At 40.0% G+C, this 25193-nt stretch overlaps 1 protein-coding gene across 1 annotated transcript in view; it reads right to left on the minus strand.

Annotated features, from left to right (window-relative positions):
- The window catches only part of SNTB1 (syntrophin beta 1), a 57057-nt gene that overhangs the window by 19481 nt on the left and 12383 nt on the right, over window positions 1–25193 (minus strand). The window contains exon 2 of the mRNA XM_030445124.1: window positions 20474–20681. Coding sequence (XP_030300984.1) covers window positions 20474–20681 — 208 coding nt within the window. The remainder of the gene's footprint in view (window positions 1–20473; window positions 20682–25193) is intronic.

Consider the following 25193-nt stretch of genomic DNA (forward strand, 5'->3'; position numbering starts at 1 on the left):
TCTTCTCCTGATCCAGGGGTCCACAGAAACTGGTTGACTAAGTACACAGAAAACCAGCTCTGCAGGACTCAGAAAGGAAAAAGAAACCAAGGTAATTCATCTAATATAGAAACCTCTACTATGCTTTCTGAATAAAACACTTTATCTTCTATAGCAGCTTCTTCAGAGCATGAGAACACTGACTGAAATTAAGTAGTGGGAATTTATGGTAACAAGCCTTTGCAAACAGTGCAAGTCCACTCCTGACAAAATACATTGCTCATATAATTTCTGTACAAAAACCTGCACTTCGCTTTTTTTTTTCCCCTACTTTTTTTTGTTTTGTTTGTTTCTATTGCTTCTCAGAAGTCACCAAGGGAGAGCAGGGAAGGGAAAAGGATATTTCATCACTCAGTGTCTGTGGCAAGGAAGACCTGCCCATCCCTAAGTGGCAAGGATGGAGAGAGGCAAGGCAGACACGTGGAAAGGTCAGAACTGGCACTGGCAACTCAGACTGATCAGGAGATACTGGACAGGCCAGCTACAGTTCAACTCATCTTCAGGTCCAGTTTGATGAGAAACAAACCTGTGCTGGAAGAGGTCACAGTTGAAGTATTGCTTATAAAAAAGAGACCCAAGGGAAGGAGGAAAAGAGGGTAGGAAAGGCTCAGGCTTTTCTAATCAGTTATATTGATTGAAGAAATGAATGAAAAGCCTGAAGAGTGGAGGTGAACACAAAGCTACAATATAAAAGCAAAAACCTGTGCAAAAGTGGAAGCAAAGCAATCTCTCTCTTTCAGCACACTTATGCCACATATTCAGGATAAAAGTGAAGATGCTATTAACAGATATCTTTGATCTCTTGTGTACTTTAAGTATGTAAGGCTTACCTATGGGGATGTCTGGGCTCTTCAGACAGCAAGTGAGGGTGGCTGTAAACTTGCTTTCTGAAGCACATCTCATGGACATATCACAGAAGGATTGGTGATAGCAACTGCCTTAGGTTTTGTAAATATTTAAATAAATACCACAGAATTAAAATGTGGGATGGACTATATACTTCTAAGACACAGCTCTAGGAGAGATGAGAAGCTATGCTGTGTCCAAAATAAACACTGGACCTCAAAACAAATGATGCTAGTACTAGGGGGAAAAAAACCCTGAACTTCCCTTTAAAACAGAGCAGTTCCTTTCTTCCAGTAAGTCAAGGCTGCCCAAGGAAACACTAAGAAGAATCATGATATGGTCTTGAATCTACAGTTCATGGAGACATTTTGCACATCATGGTCACCCCTAGAAGAAAAGGGATCATACCTGTGAATGGCTTTGAGTTAAGGGAAAGAGATGAGACGGGGGCTTTGGCAGCTCTACCACATCTCCTGTGTAACTGCTCAGGAACAGACACTGTTACTCATCAGCAGAGAAAACCATTTTCCCCCAGGTATGCTTCAGGAGGCCAAGAGCAACCACTGTTCTGTGCTATGCCCTGCAGGTTGCTAAATGCTGATGTTCTGCTGTGAGCAGTTTTTTCTGTTCAAGCCAAACTGAAGCATTTTATTAGAGAGTTCATCATCATCAGTGGGGCATAATGGTAACTGTATGGGAGCAGAATCAATGTAAAGACACTGTCTCTAAAGAGTCTATAATTTACAATTGAATCTCATTTCTGCTGGCCAAGTGGTATCAGATTAGGATAAATGAGTAATAATACCCATTACCTCAAAAGACACACACATCTTTCAATTCAGTAAAAGTGCATGGATTTCTAATCATCCACTCAAGAACACTTGTCAACAGCACCCAATCAAATTTGAATGCTGGGAGTGGAGTTTTGATTTGAAAGCAGCTTGCAGTTTTTAATGATGGCTCTAACAGAGAAAATGCCATTTGAAATTATTATGGTGTCTGTTTGGTGAAACAGGTAATCATCAATGTCTACATTAAAACTGCAGTGACTGAAATCTGTCCCAGAAGATGTTCTCTGCCTTTCTCTTATCACACTGTCTTTCCAAATAGTCAGTTTCAGAAATGATGGCCCATCATGACAGGTACCTTTTTAACACTGACAGATTTGTCTACTTTACTCAAGGGTGATTATAAATCACAATTGCTGGAAGTAAAAATAGTAGGGGAGCAATAGAGAGAGAACAAGATGTTTCTTTGTCATTGTTATTATGTTGTCTCAAGGACAGTTCAGGATACTTTGTCATTTCAGTCTGTTGTGTCATTGATCAATATTCAGTAAAACTGATGAACTATAATGCAACTAATGACCTCAAGCAAATGAGTGAATTCGCTACATGCCTGGCATGAAAATGTATCATCTTCAAAAACCACTGATAAAATCTAGATGTGATGCTCCATCAACTGGAATTTTGAACATGCTGAGAAAAAAAAGAAAAAATTCAAGTAGAATCCTTAATAATTTGGCTTTATTTTGAAAACATGTGGAACAGGCAAAGGTTTCTGAAAACTTTTGCAACAATTGCTCATCAATTTGGAATGCAAGCCTACTTAGTTACATACCTAAAAAAAATGTATATCAGAGAAAGTTTCTTTATTTGTGTTTAAATAATTCATTTATTTTCCTGGTTGTAATGTTCAAAGCCATCTCATTATTTGAGACAATATCTTGTTTTAAATGGATAGAAGTAGAAAGTCTGTATCTCTGCCAGCACAATGACAGACTTCCACATGCTATATCAGGTACTCAAGGATATCTGTTCTTTTGCTGGGAAAAATCCCAGAACTTGGACACATCATTTTTATTAGAATTTGTTTATCAAATTCAAAATTTTCTGATGGGCAGGATGATTTATTTTTTCCCAGGAACCCAATTGAGCTTCAAGAAATCTCTGCCCACCAAACAGGTTTCCAGTTTGCTGCACCTTGGCAATAAGTATGGAGAGCTGGAAGACCATTCAGTTGGTCTTCACTGGGGATCTCAGTTGTGGTGGATCCCAGGGTGCCAGTGAAGGTAGGAAATTAATAATTATTCCATTCTATGTCAAATTCACTTTTTTTCCCTCCTTAACGCTGGCTGAATTTTAATGTCTTTACCCTTTCAAAGACTTCTGTTTGATTTGGCATTTGTTGGGTTTCTAGAATGGGTAACGAAAACAACCACAATCTAATAAAAAAGTGCACCCTGCCCCACTGGAAAGCTGAGAATACCTTTTTGCTGCCTTCCAAGAAGGCTTAAGCCAGGCACTGGTTCAGAAATATAAATCCTTAGATTCACAGAAAGAGGGCTGAGGATGACTTGAAAGATCAACTCAGGAAATGACAGACTTTGCTCCCAAGTTTTGTCTAGCCTGTTCTGTAAAGTCTTCCCTGACATGAATTTCCAGCTGCTCTGTCATATTCCTTGGCCAGCTTCATCATTAGGAAACTGTTTCCCAAGCTGGGGGACATGCCACAGTGGTCCTGAGGATACTGGGAGGTCAGGTATCATTACATGCTTGGGACACTAACAGAAAACTCAACTTTGGTTTTTTTTAGCTAAATGTATTTTTAAAGATTGTCGTTACTCTAACCCTGCCAAAGTAACATCAGGGGAGTGATGGCCACAGAGCAAATGGGTAAGTGGGAAGAATGCAGGAGAGAAAGTTTAGAGCTAGAGGATAACTCCAGTTTGTCACTGGTCCTGTGATTTGCTGGATAGCTGTCACCACTACCTATCTGGCACATGAAGAAATGCACAACCCCCCCTAATTTGCAAAAATAACTGACAAGGCAGCTTTACTAGGAAACCAGTATTATCTAGCCAGACAAAGCTCCCTGGGTAAAGTCAAGTGGGGCTTGAAAAATCATTCTGAGGTTTGCTTGGTATTTGAAATACATTTTTAATTCTTACTGATCTATCAAGCCTTTTTGCTATGCTAACTTTGCATAGTTTCAAGCTTTTCTCTGTGGCTAGGAATCCACAGTAAAAATAAAAATGAGAGATCAGCTTTCACAAAACCTCTTTATTTCAGAAGATGATAGTGACAGCAATATCCCTAAAGTAAAAGTATTCAAGCTATGAGGTATGGACCTTGTGTTCAGGATGTGAGCTGTCACTTCTCAAGAGCCATCACTTTCCCAGACCTGATACTGCTTACATTACAAGATCTGATAAGAGCACAACTCAGGGTTCTATGGCAACAAATCTTTTAATTAATCTACTATCTGTGAAAAAAACCCAAACAAATATTGAAGGGCATGTGCTAACATAAATTATGAATATTCAACAGAGACATATGAAGAAGACAAACATATAGAACCTTCTGCTTGGCAGTTATCTATGCTGAGCTTTAAATTAGACACACAGGACAAATGGATTTAGTGCTGTGCCATGTTATTTCATCTACGTTACTAAAATATGCAAAATTAGGGCCATCAATTCACAGACCCAAGTCCTACAAAACCAGCAAATTCCATGCTGTAAGCTATGCAATTTTGAAAACTAATGCTCTTTATTAGGTTCTAATTCTCAGTGTTTTATGGTTTTGCAATAACCACAGCATTTAACTACTCATAGGACAGTTCTACTAAGAAATGAACATTCCTCTAGAGGAAAATCGTGGGAAGAATAAAGTTCATTTTTAGTAAAAGCAGATTATGTGCTACAGGTTATCTCCCTGGGGCCAGGATTAGAAACTGAGGTTTCAGATTTAAGAATTATCCCTGAAATATATAATTTAATAAAATAAAGGACTTCCTGGTAATGGCATTAGACTTTTACATCTCTTAACAAACACAGCACATATCAAAAAAGAAATTATTTCTGGAATGAGAGATATAAAATATCATAAACCAACTGATTTCATCAATGGAAGACTCTTTCCTGCTGTGGGCTAATAAGCTAATAAATCACCCCAGCCAGCAAGTGCCAGGCATTTGCAGTAAGAACTGGCTGAGGGTAACAAGAACATCATAGAGCTGCTCTTGCTTTTGAAGCTACAAGAAAGTGAAAACTCCAAAAGGACAAACAAGTATGAACATTATCAAAATGACTACACCTAATTCTACCTTTGGTATTAGAAATGTATTTGTACTGAAGTCTGGGAAATTTTATAAATTATTTCTTCATGTTTTATTCCTACTGTGAACATAAATATTTGTCTTTTCATTGAGATGCTTCTGTAGCTCATACTGATGTGAACATCTTTCGTATACTCTAAGTAATTCAGTTGAGTAACACCAGTATAAAACTGCAAAAAAAAATTGGAAACTATGTATTTCAGTGCTATTGTCTTATCCAAATATTGATATAGTGCATTTTAGAAGCATAGCAAATGGGATTGGATTTCAAACCAGTGGTTTCACAACAAAATTTAAGTACCATACCCTCACCGGCTTCTTTATTACCTTAGACATACAGAAAACACTCAGGCACAACTAATTATTTGTCATAAAACAATCTATTAATTATCACAATTCTGTACAAATGAGCTGAAAATAATTTTCTTTACTTGCTAAAAAGCTTCCATCTCTGCTGCATGTTTGTGCTCAGAACTAAACATGGCTACAGATATGTTTCTTGACATAACTGACCAATGGAAAATGGACAACTGCTGCTGAGGTTTTTCAGAATCAGCAGCCAACAATTTTTCTAAAGATAGTAGAGGGTCAGCAGGGCTTCACCTCTGCATCTCATAAAACTCTCTACTGACAGATCTTTGATTCAACTGACCAGAAATAGATTAAATCCCAATTAAGACATTCATATTTGTGGCAAGGCTTGAAAGAGAAAAGAAAGTGAGGGGGGAAGGTTACAATGTTTTTTAAGCTTAATCTTAACAATACAAGACCTAACTTTAATTTTATTGATATCCATTCATTTCTACTGACGTAAATGGATTTACTCTTAAATTATGCCAGATGAAAACCAGGCTTGCTATTACCACATTCTCATGCATATAAACAGAGCCCTTTTTGAAGTACCCTTTTTGAAGTACCATTTCTTCTAAAGCATGTCCTCAGAAAACATGCATCCTCCAATAACCCAGAAAAAAACAGAGAAAGGAGCAGTTTGGGGTGGGCAATGCCAAGGGAGAACTGCAGGGATAACAGAGAAGGAAAAGAGGAAGATCTGGAGCAAACTTCTTTTGCTGTGACCTGCATATGCACATAACCTTCACTGCTGCTGAATCCTGGGCACTAAATTTATAACTTCTGGGGCTGACACAAGATAACATGGTGGCTGTTGACTTCCCTAGTAAAAAAAAAGTTTGTGATCTGTGTTATTTCTGAGATTGGTGTTCTTGTATTTCATGTTTCAGTAAAACATCCTGCAACACTGCTGCTTCTAAAATTTGGAATCCCTTTTGCAGGTCCTCACAGGGCTACAGCTATGCAAATGTTACCATAAACTGTATTGCAGAGTTGTATATTCACCTGGATGCAAACCTTTAACCATAACCCATTCCTTCTGCTTGTGCTTACAAATACTCAAGCAGCTGTTTCAGGTTATTTGAAGGAGTTTAAGACTGAGTTATTTGATGGTGCCAAGCTAATGGGAACTGATGATGTACATGACTTTTGATGAGTGCAAACATCCCCTCTGTCCAATCTGACGTGAAAACAGAGAAGCTGTAATTTCTCACTTCTCTTTATAGCTGTGAAGACTTAATCTTATAGGATTATGAAAGGTTCAGAGAAGGCTGGTCCTATTCTTCCCAATAGAGGATTTTTCAACATCTCCCATCCCACTCAACAATTAGTACACCTCTCTGCACCCAGAGGTCTCCCTAGTGCACCATCAATGGTCTGGTCCTTTCACTGTCACCTTCCTGCAGGCTACTGCAGCTCAGCTTCATCTCCTAGTCTTACAGTGCTGCCCAAGTCTTCCCTTCTTCTAGGGTCTATTTGTCTTACTTCACTCTACCATTTGGCTTATGTCTCACAGGAGCAAAAATCACAACTGAGACTTAACATCAGTTGCGTGGTACCATGTTTCATCCTTCCACTACCTTCCTTGCTCAGAGGGTTACAGTTGGTAGTAACTGTAACCTTACTGTTACCAACTGTTACCAACTGTAACCAACTTACAGTTGGTAGTAACTGTAAGTAATGTTGGAATTTTGCATCATGACATTCCAGGTTTAGTTAGTCTCTAGGCTCTCTCATACTACCATAATTTTTAATATTATGTTATTAACCACAACCATCACATCAGAATCAGTGCTGCTCTTCCTTATTTCAAACTACTGCAACAACAAAGCAAGAACCCAACAGCAAGTCAGCTCCTCCAGAAAAACCACCTTTCCCCAAAAACTCAAAACAGGAGGGCCCTAAGACAAATACATTACATAAAAGGTCCTCACACTACCCTATGCAGCTGTGTAATCCCTCTCCACACTCTTGCACTACTTCCAGCTTCTTCCTTCCCTTCCAATTGCTTTGATTAACATCCACCTGCAGTTTTGGGCATGCAGACTTAAAGCTCTGTTTTGAAATTTTAGGTGGGAGAACATTAAGGCATTCTTTAACCCTGTGATTTGGAGATCCAAAGAACATAGAAATAATAAGCATTTTCAAGTGGAATGAACACATGCTTGTGTTTAAACCTAGTTTTTGTTGTGGGTTATTTGGGGTTTTTTTGCCCCTGAAGGGCTCTGTAGAAAGCCTCGTGGGATGAGATGAGGCCAGAGACAGCACCATAAAACATTTTCTTTCATAATAAGGTACTAGATTTTCAATCCTTAGATTAATAGGTAAGCTTCTATTTCCCTATTTCCCTAGCAGACTTACCCTCAAAGTGAACTTTTTAGAGCCATTTCCATAAACATCACTAACATTTCCAATATGAAGCATATAAAAGCTGCTATATCCATACCACACACTGGCAGCCTACTCTGGCCCATGTCTGCAACTATTTTCAGTAAAAGATCAACAAATGAGTGTTTGCACAGCAGCATCTGCTCAGCAGAAATGTATAAATAAAAAAAGCCCCAACAATAACACGATGTGTTCACACAGTTTCAGGAATCTTAACTGCATCCAACAGCAGTTACTGTCTAGTGATTGAAATCCAGTTGCTTCTTTCCTCCAGGGCTACTGTTACCATACAAGCACCTGAAAGTCACAGAATCCAAATAACCACTAAGAAAACCTTGGTAAGTACATTTGTTTTCAACAGTAAAATCATTACATTGGGAACAGCAGGTCTGGACCCCCACAGAGAGTCTCCTTTTGATGTAAACCCAAAGCCACTTTGGCACCCGAGCCTCTTTTTGTACACTGACTATTGCACATGTGCACTGTACAGTCCAATAAGCCCTTTCAAACCATCAGGCGGAATCCCTGTACTTCAAAAAATGTTCCAGGATACCCATCTAGATCTCTGAGGTGGTCCTTAACAGTCTGGCAGCTGGAGTTGGTGAGAATGGGTGTGCTTTTGATGAAGTTGTTGGTGTTGCTAATGAGATGCTCACTCTTCAAAACAGTGTGCCATCTAAATGACACTTTTTAGCACCTTTTTCTGATTCTTTTGATCCCAGTCTCCAATAAGCTTAACTTATTAATCAATGGTTATACTGTTGACTCTACTGCTGCTGTCTGACTTTTCTGAAAAAAAAAAAAAAAAAAGACTAAGCAGTTAAAAGAAAAAACTACTTAAAATCACTATTAGACCAGAAAAAAAAATGTGAATCTATGGGACATTACAGCCAGAACAGTTCTAAAATGGGCTGCAGAGTTTTCCATGGACCCTAATGTGTGTTTATAATTAAGGATGGTTTACCATATCTCTGTTGAAAAGGCATTATTTCTGTGTACTGTGCTAGTGCTGGAAAAAGTCTGGTGTTAGTCCAATAGCTATGGGGTCAGGTGTGCTATAACAGTGCCTAATTTTTCTATCCCTGTGGTTGGTCTGACTGCATAAATTCTCAATGCCCCATGTGAGTATGAGGCCATGTCACTTCTCTCCTCTCTGTCCTATCTAGGCCTTGATGATGCTGCACGTATGGGGAACTCTACCAGGAATGATGCAAGGATAGGGCAGCTTCTCATACACATAGAGAACTTTGCTCTTCCTGAAGATTCTGCTTTGGATTATCCTACCCACTGACCTCACTTCTCACCCTGTGTCTTTCATGCTGTTTTTCTTATCTTGCATCTCAAGTCTGATGTGAACACTGAAGACTGCATGTCTATGTACTTTGGGTTTTTCCACTTGATTTCACCAAATTTTGTGTTTGAAGCAGTAGTGGTCCTTCAGTCCTATTGATGAATTTTCATTTCACCAAGGGTCTAACATCAAACTATGTGGGTCCTATAGAAACCACATTCATTCTCTCTCTGTCTGTCCCCTGAGGCTGCTTGCTTAGGGCTTACATTAAAACTGGAAATTTTGCTTTCTTATGTAGTTACATGCAACTCTTCCTTCCTTTCCTAATCCTTCAAGTGAGTACCATAGACAGAGGTTATTTTATACATTGTGATTTTTGTACATCTTTCCATGGTGAAGATCAGCAAAATACTCTCTCTCCCTAGATTTACAATTGTAAACAGAGATCAGAATCTGTCCCTTTTGAGAGAGGTGTTACTTTTGGAAGTGATCAGAACTAGATGCATTTAAAAGCAGTGATGCTGGCTGTACCTGATAACTGAACAATTGGTCTTAGGACCATTTACTTGTGAGGATAGGAGAACTTTGCTGAAGTATTGCTAAATAGGAGATCATAGAATTATAGAATTAGCCGGAGCAGTTGCTAGACCATGGCACTGAGTGCCACATCCAGTCTTTTTTTAAATGTCTCCAGGGACGGAGAATCTACCACCTCACCGGTCAGTCCATTCCATAGCCTAATCACCCTCTCCGTGAAGAAATTCTTTCTAATATCTAACCTAAACCTCCCCTGGCACAACTTAAGACTGTGTCCTCTTGTCTTGTTGAAGGTCGTCTGTGAAAAGAGTCCAGTTCCCACCTCGCTACAGCCTCCTTTCAGGTAGTTGTAGAGAGCAATGAGGTCTCCCCTGAGCCTCCTCTTCTTCAGGCTGAACAGCCCCAGCTCTCTCAGCCTCTCCTCATAGGGCCTGTGCTTGAGTCCCTTCACCAGCCTGGTTGCCCTCCTTTGGACCTTTTCCAGGACCTCTACATCCTTCTTAAACTGAGGGGCCCAGAACTGGACACAGTACTCGAGGTGTGGCCTAACCAGCGCTGAGTACAGGGGAAGAATCACTTCCTTGGACCTGCTGGTGACGCTAATAAAAAAATATACACCAATGCTCTCAAATTCCTGGGAATGCCATGATAATCATTAGGCAGTAATCTCTGACAAGGTTAAATCTAATGTTATTCAATGGCTGTTCCCCAAAGTAGATTCCCTTTAGGTAGTAAAATCATTATCTTACTGTTCAAACATTCAGGCTTTCCTCTCTATTTCACAGTTCATAAAGCACCTTTATGGTGTTGAGACTGACTTTTTTTTTTTTCCGAACAGACAGAAGACAGTTTGTTTTTCCTCCTTTGATTAAATCCTACATCCCACAAGCAGTGAACTTGTGATACTGCTCTACTGTTTTTAATTGCCTCCTTCTATTAAGATGCCAGTGCTGTATGTCTTTCCTGCAGCCCCAGCATGATTTTGCTACGTGCCTGGCATTAGCACTGCTGGGGCTGAGGTTAATGTGTACAGTGTACAACTCATTAGCTGCATATTACTATCAGAGCCAAAAATCAACACGATTGATCCAACAATATGTCTGGGCTTGGGATCGAGACTCAAATGAGGTCTCTCTAAAACCAAGGGTCAGCAACTTGGCACAAATTTTCCTGTGCTCAGAGAAAGCTTTTCTCCCTGCCTATTCATCAGAGAAGGTACAAATGACAACTAATACGGGCCTCATTAAAAAGAGGAAACCCCTTGGAGAGGGCAGGGAGGCTCCCTCCCTATCAACTTTTTCTAATCAGTCCTTTACTAAGGCTTTTATTTACATTACAGTAAAGACGATGTGGAGCTTGAAGGTAGCTGTGGGGCTTGGGGCTTAGGAGACTCATTGGACTAATTATCTTGATGTGCACTATCAATTACTGTCCAGTTAAGCAGAGAGGATAACTGCAGGCAGAAATAAATCATCAGAACTGAAAGATCTGGGGGAGGGGAATAAAAGGCTGGGTTTTTTTTACCAGCACTATAATTTCTTTTAGTTAAAACTCCAGTGTCAAAACATTTCCCATCTTAAAATAACTAAAAGAAAACAGACACTAGTTTAGGAGTGGGAGAAAGGAGAGGAATGGTACAAGAAACCTTTTCAGTCATGGATTTCTTTCAAGTACAGTTCTTATGAGGATTTTACTCACAAGTCAGGCACTCTTGCCACAGTCAGGCCCTAAAATCAGTACTTCAAAATAAGCTATTTTACATATGCTATCATAATGTTCTTTCTTCCTCAGTAACCCAGGATGTTGAAAATGCTATTGATACAATTAGTCTGTACACAAAATACTTCCCTGCAGTCTCCAGAGTTGCTATGTGGCAATAATTGTCTAATGGCACATTTTTGTAAGGGCTGTCATGGCATTATGGGCATAATTTTATTTTTACAGGGTATGGTAATAAGGTAAAATGCTGTTGTTAATAGCCTTAGGAACCTACTACATAAACAAAGGCTGTAGATTAAAATTGGACTGGAGTCTGCATTAAGTAAATGCCTTGACACACTGAAAATTATAACTCATATAATGTTTCTCTCCCCACTAATTTTTTTTAAAACTCATCTATTCTTTTAAAGGTCAGTCCCTCTATCCAAAAGAGAACACAGCTTCTATTGACGGTATTTTTAGAAAATCTTTTTATTTTTCTGCATCAACAGTTGTTTTGAAAAACAGGATACAAGGCATGTATAGCTGCTGTTTGTACATGTATAGCTGCTGTTTGTACCAGTGATACTCTGCTCTTTGGCTACAGCCCTCAAACATTAACCAGCTCATCTGTCCTAAAAGCAATTGTGGACAGAGCCAACACACCTTTGACTTCAAGCTGAGTGCATGAGCAGGGTGGGATAAGACTGTGCAAAGAAAAGGCTGCTCTTTTGCCAGAAGTTTTCTCCATAGCAATCACATGAGGGTCCTGGAGAGGAGAAGGACAGCAGGGCAGAAAGAAGAGGTTTTTTAAATGACATGTTCTGCTGCTTTCTAATGTATTTCTTCATGTTATTAATCAAAAGGCTGAAATGGGAGCACTGTTGTGCTAAAAAAATGCCACAATGACTGGGGTGAGAGGAATTCATACTGGGCAGAGCCTGAAGGTCAACACACCCCTAATGGGCCCCTCCATTCCCCTGAAGGGGATTTTTAACTTCAGGAGACGAAACCAGCAAATGAGAATGAAGTAACTTTAAAGGGAAAAAATACAGCTTGATGAGAACTTAATGTTTGGAAAATCTGGGATTTTCTAAAATGGACAATCCCTTTCCTTTCAAACTTGTTATATGGAGCCACTTAGCAGAAAAAATTTAGACGAATGAGAGAGCAGACACAGTGCAAGAGTGTAGCTCTTGCAAAACAACCTTATTCTTCAGCACACCTCTGTGGCAGCAATGTGTAACCAGGGCAGCTCAGCCCTGGTGATGTAAGAATAAATCTGTTTGTCCTGTACAACTGAAGTGGGATCTAGGGGCCAGAGGATGTGCTGTATTTCCAGTGGTGCTTGGGTCAGCATGGCAGATGGAGGAGATGCTCAGGGCTTTGCTACTGTTCAGCCTGCACTTGCCTTGCTCTTTATTTGAGCTGAGTTTGTCCCAAAAGATTGCCTTAATACCAGCCTCCACATCCTAGGCAACTCCAGACACCTGGAATGAGCTTCACACCTTTCCCAACCCACACACTGCTCTGCAGGTTATCTTTCTCCCTCCCTGCATCCCACAGTTGGGCAAGCATAGGTGCTTCCCTTCCCTACCCCCACCACTGCTGAACACCTGACTTGCCTCAGTAGAATGAGGCAGAAACACATCAGGGAACAAGGAAACCAGTTGTTTTGGTGCTTAATCAGTTAAAAATAATTGGGAAGAGCACCCTTCACTCCCCACTGATGGATGGACTAGATATGGGTTCATTTGAGGTCTCTGCTTCCTTATGTAACCTGTTTTATTAAGGAGAGGCTCACACTGCATTTAAATCACATTTGAAAACCAAGGAGCATCACTGTCTCCAATTTATTCAGTCTTTTTTTGCAATATTTACTGTCAGAGGCTGAGAGAAAAAAGGAGGCCTTTCACCTGCTTCTGAAGAAAGGGAATCAAAGGCTGCCTTGACATCACATCTGTCTTTCCTGCTTTTTTTCCCAACTGAACATGACTGCAAATATGTTCAAAGATGGGCTTTCAAATCTGTGAAGCCCCAGAAGATGAGCTGACCCTGTACATGCCTGAGGGGAGGTGGACCCTTTTAGACAAATCCAATTGTAGCTGCCAAGGTGAAAGGTAGAGAGGCCCACTATACTGAGAATTTAGCATGATCTAAGAAGAAAATTCCTCTTCTAGCAAAGAGAGTGTCTGGTCCAGCAAAATCCAGCCCAGCCAAGAAGTTCAGGTTTGGGTTATGTTGAAAAAAGTGTTAGTATCCATGCTGAGGCTGCTGCTCTGTGCAAAGTATCCAGTACCAGGAGCACATCAGGACATGATCCTACAGCCGCTATCTTACCATGTTGGAGGAACTGAGAAACAGCTTCCACATCCAGGGGAGGCAGTAAATTCCCCTGTTTCTTTTCAGCATCCTCTCCTCCTTCCAAACTACAGCCCATCATTTCCCCTCTCAAACCCTGTCCCAGGTTTATTGGTGGGACATCTGCAGACATCCCTCTCACAGAAGAGCTACAGGCTACTACACTGGCTCCCACCTGTGCTCACAATTCCTCCTGATGCAGGAAGAGAGAAGTTAAATAAAACTTCATGGCAGGATAACATTAAGAAAGAACTTTTTTGTCAGTCCTGGGGTTCCCAGGGACAGTGACAGCAATATGCTGCATTGTATGGAAAAAGTCAAGTCAGTTGTTAGGATGGTTAGATCAAAACTGAGGCTGAGGGAGAGAGGGCAGGATGTGATTACCTCTGCTGGGATCCGGCCAGAGCTAATGCAGCCCTGGAGGAAAGGGCAAGGGGACATGCAGGGCCCCACTTTACACTTCAGCTCAATCTCTGCAAGAACAATTTAACACCTGAAGGCTACCACAGGCACACTGGCACTCACTCACCATTTAACTGCACTCTGTAATTATCTGACAGAGGGGTTTTCCTTCACTACAACAACCAAACTGTATGACAGACATACATGCTTTTGAACTCAGGTCCTTCATGCATCACCATTGTATTCCTATAATTTCTCACTATATATTAACACATTTTTTCTTTCCAATCCCCTTGCATTGAGCACTTCTGTCTTAGAATCATTTGCTCTGCTCTCATTGGTATGAGAAGAAATAGCATGGGTGTTACAGATTAAGCCTGGCAAAGCCTTTAAAGCAGTACAGTGAATGAAATGGTCGTTTTCAGCCTGAGTTTTCCTTAATATATCCATTTACTGAAGGCACTTGAAGCAAGAAGAGAATGATATCACTGCTGATAAAAGTGGCCTGTGAAGGAACCTTGCTGAACCTGGGAAAGGAAATTACTCTTCATGCTATTTCAGGTCTGTCTTTCCTAAGAACAGGCTGATTGCTATCCCAGATAATGACAACTGTTAATGTAATTAAGCACTGTGTTGTGGTGTTTTACAAAGCACACAGATAAGTTCCAGAATGAATAACCTACAAGGTTAAGTGACATGGCAAAAGAAAGACTCTGCATTTGGATGTAAGTGCTCTACACCAAATAATTACTTGGGATTTAAAAGTAGAATTTCTAATTTAGGACACACAGAAGATTTTGTGACTTGAGGTATGTGTAAGCTCCAGAAGGTCAGATCACTTTTAAGATTATGACCAACTGCATATTACCAAGATGAGAAAACAGGTCTTTCTCTAACCACTCAAGGCAGGAGGCCAGGAGCAAATTGCCTTGATCTTCTTCCTGGGCATTATATATGGTTCATATTTCCAAACATGCCTAGATAGTAAAGAAAATAGAGACTGAAATAAAAAAACAACCAAAGAAACCTGTAGAGACTAGAAATTGCAAAGGAGACCACACTACAGAAATCTGATTTCCTTGCAAATAAATTAGGCATTTGACTAATAGTTTTCTTAGCACAAGCCCATGTTTCTAGCAGGTTATTTATCTGGTTAAACTATATGATGATTTGCACTGGAGATTAAGACCCAATACAACTCAAAATTCACCATAGTTTCAACCTAAACATACAGAGATACTTTCCAGATCCAGAACACAGACTAGGGATAAGTACAACCCAAATTTTATTTTTGAACTTGCCACTGGTTCAGTTTGTGCAGCTGATGAGGCAGGTAGCCCAAAGGAAGAGCTATACACTGCCTACAGAGGGAGCTCTGTTTCCCATCTCCTGCCCCTGGGCCATGGGCTCCAATTACTTCTCTTGCACCAGGATTTGCACTTATTATTAGGTGCAATAAGGAAAAGCTAATGCTGCCCCATCAAAAGTAAGGAGTTTTCTACCAGCATAACTACCTGATCTGGTTCAGGGTCAGATACAAACTGACACCAACATGATGGAAGAGAGAGAAGAGATCAGGGGAACAGCAGCAGCAGCCCCAACCATGGACATGGCATGCCAGGGTTTTTAAAATGCTGCCTAGCAGCTGTTGTGCTAGGAGAAGGAGGTTGAAGTCAGATATTCACAATGTTAAATAAAGGCAAAATGGTTTAAGTATATGACAGGCTAGTGACTTTCTCATGCAAAGATATTTTGAGCTTGCTTTTACAATTTGGAAATTATATAAAATTTTAAAACTGAAGTTTCTATCTCATTCTTTGAAAACTAATTTGTCTGTGATGAGAATAGCAACACAGCTTTGTTGCTATCTAGTTTTGCTAACCAGTGAACACACTGCTGAAGGAAATGGCAAAACAGAAATGTTTTATTTTCATACTTGGGAATAAACCAATCTCAAACATACTCTCATGTCATCTACCTAAATCTTGTTTGGACAGCTTGCATGGCTCACAATCTTGTGTTATCACTACCTCCTCTGTATTAGAGAGAGAGCAGGAAGACAAATATAATACTGCAATATACAGCTTGGTACTGAAGAAGATGATTCTGCTGTGACATATCTTGCACTTTAGTTCTAACACAATAATAAGGTTATCTATGGTTTCAGGAGGCTGAGCATCCTCTAATATATTAACACACTTCTCATTTTGAAGATAGTGCCAGGAGCTGGAAAACAACTCCAATTTGCTGTGCTGCTTTGGTTATTTCCCCTCCAACATCAGATGTTTTCTCTCCTCTGATCCATAGACCAGATTTGTGGGAGCAGTGACACATTCTCCCTGCACAGGCAGAGCAACTTGAAGCAGGAGCCAAGTGCTGGAGTTAAGATCTAGAAAGAAAAGCCCATAAGGGCACTTTTTTTGCAGCTTCAAACATTAACATTACAAAAGACACCTTGCAACAACTCCTATTTTTAAGTTTCTCAAAGGCTCTTTCAGATCATTTTAAGAAGCCCACTGCCTGTAAGACATTTGACATCCAGAAAGGAGAACAGTCTCTGGCTGCTGAAGCTCTTTTTCTTTCCTCCAAGCTTGCATTTAAAGTGCCACTGTCAGAGTGAGGACAGGGAGACACAGAGCTTGGGGTTTCATTTAGATTTTTTTTTTTTTTTTTTTAATGACCAGCTCTAAGCCCGGCGCCTGGATACAGCTTCAGCTTCCCCTGACATCAGTCATGCTTTTGCTTGTGTGGCCAACTGCTGAATTGGCAAAAGCTACCTTTGCAAAATCACTTTTGCCAGAACACCTTTTTGTGTTTGCATTAAAAAAAGCAAAAACACAGATAAAGCTTCTGCCAACAACAACTTGGTCTATTGGGACAGAATTACGAAGTGATAAAATAAACTACCATTTACTCAGTGTTTTAGCCCTCCAGTGCAAGAGCAGAATTTGCTCCTCAAGGAAGAACTCAATGGTAGGTGGATTTGTATAAAGAGAAGAGCAGCGAAGCCTGTTTCAGCTCCTCTATAAGCCACAGGATGTGCAGAACTATAAAAAATTGTGGGGCGAAAAAAAAAATAAAAAAGAGGTGGATAAGACATCTATTCAAGGTTTCAAAGAATTCTTGGAAAGAAGAAGGGCAATTAACACACACAAAGAAAAGCTCCTCAGTTAGGATCACATTACTTTCTTTTTTTCCATGTGGCCACTCTTTACAGAGAGCATTAAAGGAAGGAAAGACCTGGAAAGATTAAAACCCACATGCAGATGTTCCCTGTTGCTTAGCATGCTTGTTAATCCCACAGATCTTGCTGAAGGGAAAAAACAAATACAAGAAAGAAAATGTGATGGGGAATGCATACACTCTGTTACCAACTGTACTTGACATCTCTTGTATATACAGAAAAGTTTTAGGATGCTGGTGACTAATACAACTTCTCATAAGGTCAAAGTCAGGACAAGGTTAGTGACTTAATAAAAGAGGGAATATAGCATGTCTAATGATTGCTCCTGGCTGTTTTTCTCCTTACCTACAAGAATGCCACAGTGAGATTTTGTTTTCTTAAAGTGCCACAGAGCTCTTTGCTCTGCAGACAGACCCTCACAGGGCACAGCCAGGGACATGGTGGGCCTACGAGGTGGATGTTTTATGCTGAAGACTTAGGGTGGTCTTCAGAGGGAAGTTTGGTGAAGGCAGAAGAATCCTGTTAGCATGCAATTGCTTTGCACCTCAGATAACCTATTTTTTTTAATGTTACCCACCTGAGGGAGGCTCCGCTAATGAATCTATTTTTGTAGTACCATAAAGGTTGAACTTTAGAGCTAAGTTTAGACCAGAGACATATAAAACCTGTCAAACTAGGAAATAGCTTAATGAAAGCAGAGAGTAATCACAGTAAATTACAGTGAAATTTCTATGGGATTACATTTTGCATTCCTCAAACAAGCAGAGGAATTAGTCTCACTTAGCGTTGTTTTATTTTGCTGAGAACTCACTGTAAGGATATCTAGGTAACATAATGTGATGACTTAAAAAGCTGTCTTAAAAGTTACAGTCTAAGATTATTTCAAAACTGCAGCCCATGGGAAAATAACAAGATATGCCACAAAATATCATGGAGGAAAAAAAATTAATGGTAGTAATAAGATGAATACAAAGAACATGATCTATTTGGTGGCTGCTAATAACAAGGTCCCTTTCTCAAGTCTAACAGTCAGGAATGAAACAGTAAAGGATATGGTAAGGAAGTTTATCCCAGAGGAAAGCTGGTAGAACTGATATTCTTCCAAAAATCACTACAGAATTCAATCTCTCCCCACTGGCAAACCCAAGTTTTAGATGAGAAGCACTGAGGAAATATCCTGTGCCAGAACTCACCTAGCTGCCTCGAACACCTCTTTTGAAACAGTACACATACAGTTCTCATATGTACAGTGTATGTAACTACCATCCAACAGGTTATCTTTCTTTCACCCAGACTTTGCAGTCCATAGTCCAATAAAAAAATAAATGTAATTTTACGTGGCATTTTACCATATGTAGCAATTTTCTCTGCTTTTCTCCAGTTCTCCAACATGAAAACAATCTGGGTACTTTTGATCTCTGGTTACTATTGCATGTCTCTGGATTGTTAGTTCAGTAAAAAAAATGTTGACTTTTGGGTAACAATGCTGCTGAAAATCTCTCAAGGCTCATTATTGATGATAGTCACTATAAATACACTGAAATGTGCAGAAGTTGCAGCCTGACCCTATTAAAGATAAAACAAGTTTCACCACTTAATTCAGCAGGACCTTAAATGGGTCCATGATGTAACACAAAATGAGATCTTAGTACATAAAGGGGAAAAAATCAAACCAAACCAACCAAAGCAAAAACAGAGGAGAAAAAAACATGTGAACAGGACATAGTATAATAACTGTAAGGAAAGAAATTCGTAAACACAGCAGTGTGCCATGGATCTGCTTAAAATGACATGTAAATATTTTACATATATAAGGTGTAGGTGATCCACTAACAGACCAGTTAACCTTTCAGAGGATTTTGCAACAAAAGCTTCTTTTATTCTGTTTTTCATAAGTTTATAGAAATCGATACATAAGGGAAACCAAGATTAAAGACCCTATGCCTATACTGGGGTCTGTACTTTTAATACTGTTAAAGTTTACTTAACAATGTTTTGGTGTTTCAAGCCCAAATTATTTCCTCAAATTTTTACATTTTCTACAGTACTAAGTCACAGAAATGTGCTGTCCTCCCCACTCTGCAAGACTGGATGGTGGGGCAGGAAAAGTACAAAATCTTTCTGAAAGGTTTTGCAATCTGCCTCTCTAGCAGGGGTGTAGAGTGACCTAATTTTGCTAAAAATTAACAGTATGCCTTCTTAGAGGATGTTAGATAGAAATGTGACACCTCTGTCTGTGGCTCCCATGTTTTCATCTGCAAAATTCCAAACAGAACTAACACGTACAGTATTTTTTTCAGGGCAATCACAGTCAGCTTTCCACACCTGTGCTGGAGGCATGGGTTGAAAGGGTAGTGTGTACATTGTGGTCATTTTTCCTTGCACCCCAGCTGGAGTGGCAGGGAGGCTGTGAACAGCTGTCCAGGCTATATCTGGATGAGAGGTCTTTCTAGGCACAATTCTAATGCTGCTACTATAGCAAATCCACATTTATCTGTTGGTACAGTGCCTAAAAGTAACTCTGAGACTACTGATTTAAAATCAGATCATCTCATAATTATATCATCCCTGTGCATTTATGAACTGTCTTTCCACAGGCCAATAGATCCCAAACTACATTTGAACTGAACACCAGGTTTCACCTGTGGCATAATATTCTCATATTCTCATAAAATTCTCATATTTTGAGAATCAAACTATGCAAGACACAGGGTAAGCGTTGAAGTTGCAAACTTAGCTTCCTCACAGGAGGATCACAGGAGATCTGCTGAAACACAGGGTTACAATTAAAGAACAAGCTCCTAGACACCATCTCATGCTCCAGACCGTGTTCTGCTTCTGTGGCCAGGCACAGCAAAGGAGTGGACCATGGACCAGGTCACTGGTTACTTCCCAGGCTGTGAGTAGGAAGGTGACACATCAGATACGTGAACAAGAGACAAAAAGCAGGAGAGGTTGAGGCTTGATGTCAGTTTTTGTGACTCATGTCCCATGCCTGAATTTGACAGCTCATGAGATTTTTGATCTCCTAGAAAAATGCTAGTGGGCATAAAGAAGTGAAGACTCAGGAAACTTTCTAGTTTTTGAAGTTTTTTTAAAAAGCACAAGATTTGGCACATTACGAAAAGGTCTTCATGGAAAACTAAATCAAAACCCAGAACCTCATGTAGTGTCTTCACTTCCAGTCAATACTGAATTCAGGAACATAGAGAAAGTGAGAGAGAACTCAGAAATTAAAATAAGAATATTTTTGTTACCTTTTCTGCAAGCCAGCCCAGATGCCTAATTTCTCGACTTCCAGCAATTCCTGTTTTACCCAGCTGGTCTCTGACCTCTGCAATCACCCTGGGGTTGAGCTCATTGACACATGTGTGGATGGCATTGAACCAGGCCTGGGCTGTAGCTGAATCCTTACTCCTGAGCACCACGGTGTGCTTGGCATCAGGTGAATGAACTTCAATAAGCCTAGAAAAAGTGAGGGAAAAACATTATGTTCACTCAGATACTGTTAGGCAGCTAAATTTATTACCTTGCTTGGTGTTAGCAATGAGTTAAAAAGACCTAGAACTAAAAACTTAACTTTACAACACCTGAATATAGTAGGGTCATCTGAAATGAATTCAGGTTTGTATTAGCATGATGATAAAATCCCTGAGAAGAGCATTTGCCAATGCTGATGAAACCCTACATCTACCATGTCAATAAGTGCTTCAAATATAAAGGCAAGAGGAGCATTCATTGACACAGAAACCACCCAGAACTGCCTGGGAAATGACTGCAGAAAAGCTGGAGATGAACTGCTGCCTCCCTCAGCAGGGTATCACAGCATGCCCAGGGTTACTCTGTGCTTATTTTACTCATTCAGACAGAAACAAAAAACACCCTTATGCCAAATGTAGGAGTTTACTTAGGATTGTGTTGAGGTTTCAGTGACACCACTGAAGCCCACTACAGGCAGCCTTGCCTGTGAGTTACCAATATCCTCAATGCTCCATTTAAATCCTGCTAACAGTGGCAGCAAAAAGTGGTAACCACAACCATATGATTGCTGCTGACAGGCATCTTAATAGAGTTTTCCAAGCTCCTGTGTAGAGAGATGGGTTTTTTTTTTTTAGAAAAAAACCCCATGTTTACTAGACCATCTTGGGGGCTTCCACCCTGTCACTGTGGTTTGAAAAGCACAGATGAACACAGCTTTCAAGAAAATAAATCCTGTCCACTGTGGTTATGGGACATGTGCCAATACCTTCGCTAACAACAGCAACAACAAAAATGCCTTGAGAGGCAGCTTCATCTATTTCAGCCCTGTTCTCAGTGAGGTTAAATTAGTTATTAGTGGGCTTTGTGTGCTCTGTATATCTTCATGGGTCACTTTTACCTGAACATTTGTTAAATAACCCATTAAGTAACAGCCTGCTTTATCTAGTGACAATAAAACCAATCACTGGTCATTACTCATCATTCAATTCTGTATAACATTTGTGCTTTTCAATTATACACATACAGTGACTATCCCTGAACACTGCCCAGGCAAATTCAACCTGGGATCTGAGCCTAAGCACATACTTCTATCCTATGTATGGCTGCCTGATCTCCGGGACACACAATGACTCCTTTCTCTACCAGAAAAGTAATTAGATCAGTGGAATTTATTCAGGTTGAGGTTCAAGACAGTACTGTAATGCAAATATTTGTTATGCAATTACAAAATCCTGCTATTTGGAGCTTAACTAACAATTAAGAGGTTTTAATTAATCGGTTAAAGCAGAGCAGAATCCAGAACAGAGAGTGACTTGATCTGAAGAGCTCTCTGGGGCTGTGAGACTGAGGACTGCTGCTCTCGTGTTTGCCCATTTTGGGAAGGGGAGGTCTCCAAGTAAACACTGCTCTAAAGATAGAAAAGGTCATGATTTTCCAGACTCAGCAGATGAACAGTTCAGGGTCCTAAATCACTGTTTGGTTAGTTTAAGATCTGGGTTGATTTTTCAGAAAGTGCTGAGCCAACACAGTAATATGTTTCCACAGTGAAGCTTCTGGAGCTCAGCACTGTCTGGAAATAAAGGAGTATAACTGAATGAGCTTCCAAATGACAAGTTACTTCCCTCCAATTTGAGGAAAGTTTAAATTCTTACTTAAATCAAATAGATTAACATACAAGTATTTTGCTACTTGGGCCTAGATTGAAATGTATTTCCCTTGATGGTGGGTATTTAAGTATTTATTTCTATGAGTTCTATCCCCTAAAATAACGAATGTTTAGAAAGTTCTTCACAAATCTGTTTAAGTGATTCTAAATTATGCATATTCTATTACATACACATTCTACTGAGACATAGATGTATGTATTCTAATATACCTATGCACACATACACACTGAGCCACGCTGCAAAAATACTCTTAAAATATCATCCTGCAGTGACTTCTAATGGGGTTAATTTGAGGACTGCTTGTTAGCCATCAAATGTTGATGGTGATTTACTAACCACTGCAGAAAGTCTATCCATTTCCCTGAGCTGAGTAACAGGAAGACTGGACAATACGTGCTACTGTTCTCAAAAGTGTGTTCAAAATGGGAATAAACACTGCTTTGACAGCCCTGGAACTGAACCCTCATGCACGGAACTGGTCCAGCTCGAGGAATCAATCTGGAAGAGTGGTTCCTGGGCAAAATGCTAGGTATGGGACCCACCCACAGTCAGTTGGGATAGGTATATTAACAGAAACTTATAACTTTCCCAGAAACCCATGGGGTCCAACTAAAATCAGACACAGAAAGTGCTGCATCCCTATAAACTTTTCATTTTTCTGCTTATCAGCCTACACTGTTCTGAGTCACAAGTCCATTTTTGTATACTACTTTTTGTATAACAACTGAGTGACAGCATTTCCATATTTTTTGAAAAGCAATAAATACCAGTGACCTTAGTAAACTCCAACACTAAAACACTTAAATGCTTCCAGCAGTCCAGCCATTGTAGCTTTGATTTGTTCCTTGGCTAAAATGACCACTGCTTACTGACTTCTGTTTATCTGCATTTCAGTGATAAAGTTCCCTTAATTCCCCACTGAACTGAAATATTTAGGGCAATGCCACAGCTGTGTTTATTCTCACACTCCACCACAGTTATGTAAATACTGCATATGGAGCCATTTCTGATAAAGCCCATACCAACCCAAAGGAATTATATGTTAGCTCTCGATGGCTGCCAAGATGCACGGCATCTCTCCAGCTTGGCAAGGCATATGAATGATATCACATTTTCTCAGAGATCATTTGGCAAGCCTTACAATAAAAGTAATTTTCTCTCCCATTCTCAAAGAGTCCCTCAGAGTCAAGGAGTATTTCCAGCATTCCCTTCTCCACCCAAAGAGCATGGGGGTGAGACAAGAACCAAGCATCTACAAATGCCATAACCTTGCACCTAAGAGGCTAAAACTCCCTCCCTTGCTGCATCTTTTAGAGATTATGCTTTACAGAAAATCAGAAGAAGTTGAACTAAAATGTTTGATAGACCATACTCATTCCACATTTGATAAGGCTAGAATTCTATAGAAGTTTTCATTATCTAAGAAATAGCTTTTATCAAATCTCTTAAGTGCACTTCTCCCACCAGTACTGGCCCAGGACCAAATCATTCACTGTTTTACTCTTTGAGCCTTTTCCTGGGTCATATTATGTATTCAATGACTGACTAAAGTGTGGAGAAAATCCCTTGAAGTTCATGGTGAACTGGAGCCAGACTCATTCAAGTCCATCATGCTGCTTTGATTTTGCACCGGCAAAGCCAGGAGCAAAACACTCTGCCTCTGCAAATTTAAAAAGAGATCAAGGCCCAAATTGCTTGCTCCATCTCCTCAATCACTGTCTGCACATGAAACCATGATAAATAATTCTGACGATTTCTTGGGGTGCAAACACAGGAGCCTTTCCAGCAGAAGACGAATTAAGAAGAGCAAAATCAGAGATTATAGTTAAATAGTTGTAGGTTTTGTTATAAAAGAAGTCAAAAACCCTCCTAAGGTTCTTCTGCAGTTCTACATGCAGCATCAGGAGATAAACCAGGAATAAAATACATTAAGATTAAGCTATGGGAACTTTGGGTTTAATCTGAAAGGAAAACATTGCACAGAGAGACTGCTAGGCTCTCAATGAGTTCTGCATCATGCAGTGAAGAAGCATCTTCATTTGATGCTCCTAAATGGAGTTGAAAGCAATTTTGCCAAGCAAGTGGTAATCAAGTGGAATTTTACTATGTGAGTGTCTCTCAGTCCCCTCACCATCACAAGGGTACATGCTGTATTAAAACCTACCTGCTTGCTTTCAATTTACAGTGGTAAAAATGATGTAAATACTTGTCTCTTGGGAGCTGGACTAGCCCGATGTCCAAACAAAGGGTGTTTATATCACTAATGAACTATCACAGTTGATTTCATGTCTATTTGCTGCCAGCTGGGCCTTAATAAAAGGGAACTCAGCAGAGTTGCACCACATGGAAGTATGGAAAGGACTTGGCTCTCTAATGTCCTTTCTGACACAACTGTGTGCTAATGCTGAGCGATCTGCAGAGAACATTACACACAGCCTTCTCTACCCAGAACAACTACATAAGTAATTTAATATTTAATAAATCTATGGATGCTAGGAAACATTCTATCACTTTCCCTGCATTGCCCAAAAGACCCCTTATCTTTTTCCTAAATTTTATTTTATATTCTGGTTTTAGCGCCGAATATTGGTAACCCAAAAATACACAGTCCAGCCTTCTTTATGTATGATGGCAGCCCAGCACCTGGGGCTCATAACGTGGCTGTAATTTGCACTTTGCAGCCATACAGGTGACTATAAAAGGTGCATGAAGGAACAGCTTTGAATGAGCCATCTGAAAATCTTGTTGATTGATTAATGGCAGATCAGGCCAGACCAGAGTATAAGACTGAAATCCAATTTGTGGATCCGCTGAGGATGATCTATACAAG

This window comes from Calypte anna, chromosome 2 (genome assembly GCF_003957555.1).
Source record: "Calypte anna isolate BGI_N300 chromosome 2, bCalAnn1_v1.p, whole genome shotgun sequence".
NCBI classification, from domain to species: domain Eukaryota; kingdom Metazoa; phylum Chordata; class Aves; order Apodiformes; family Trochilidae; genus Calypte; species Calypte anna.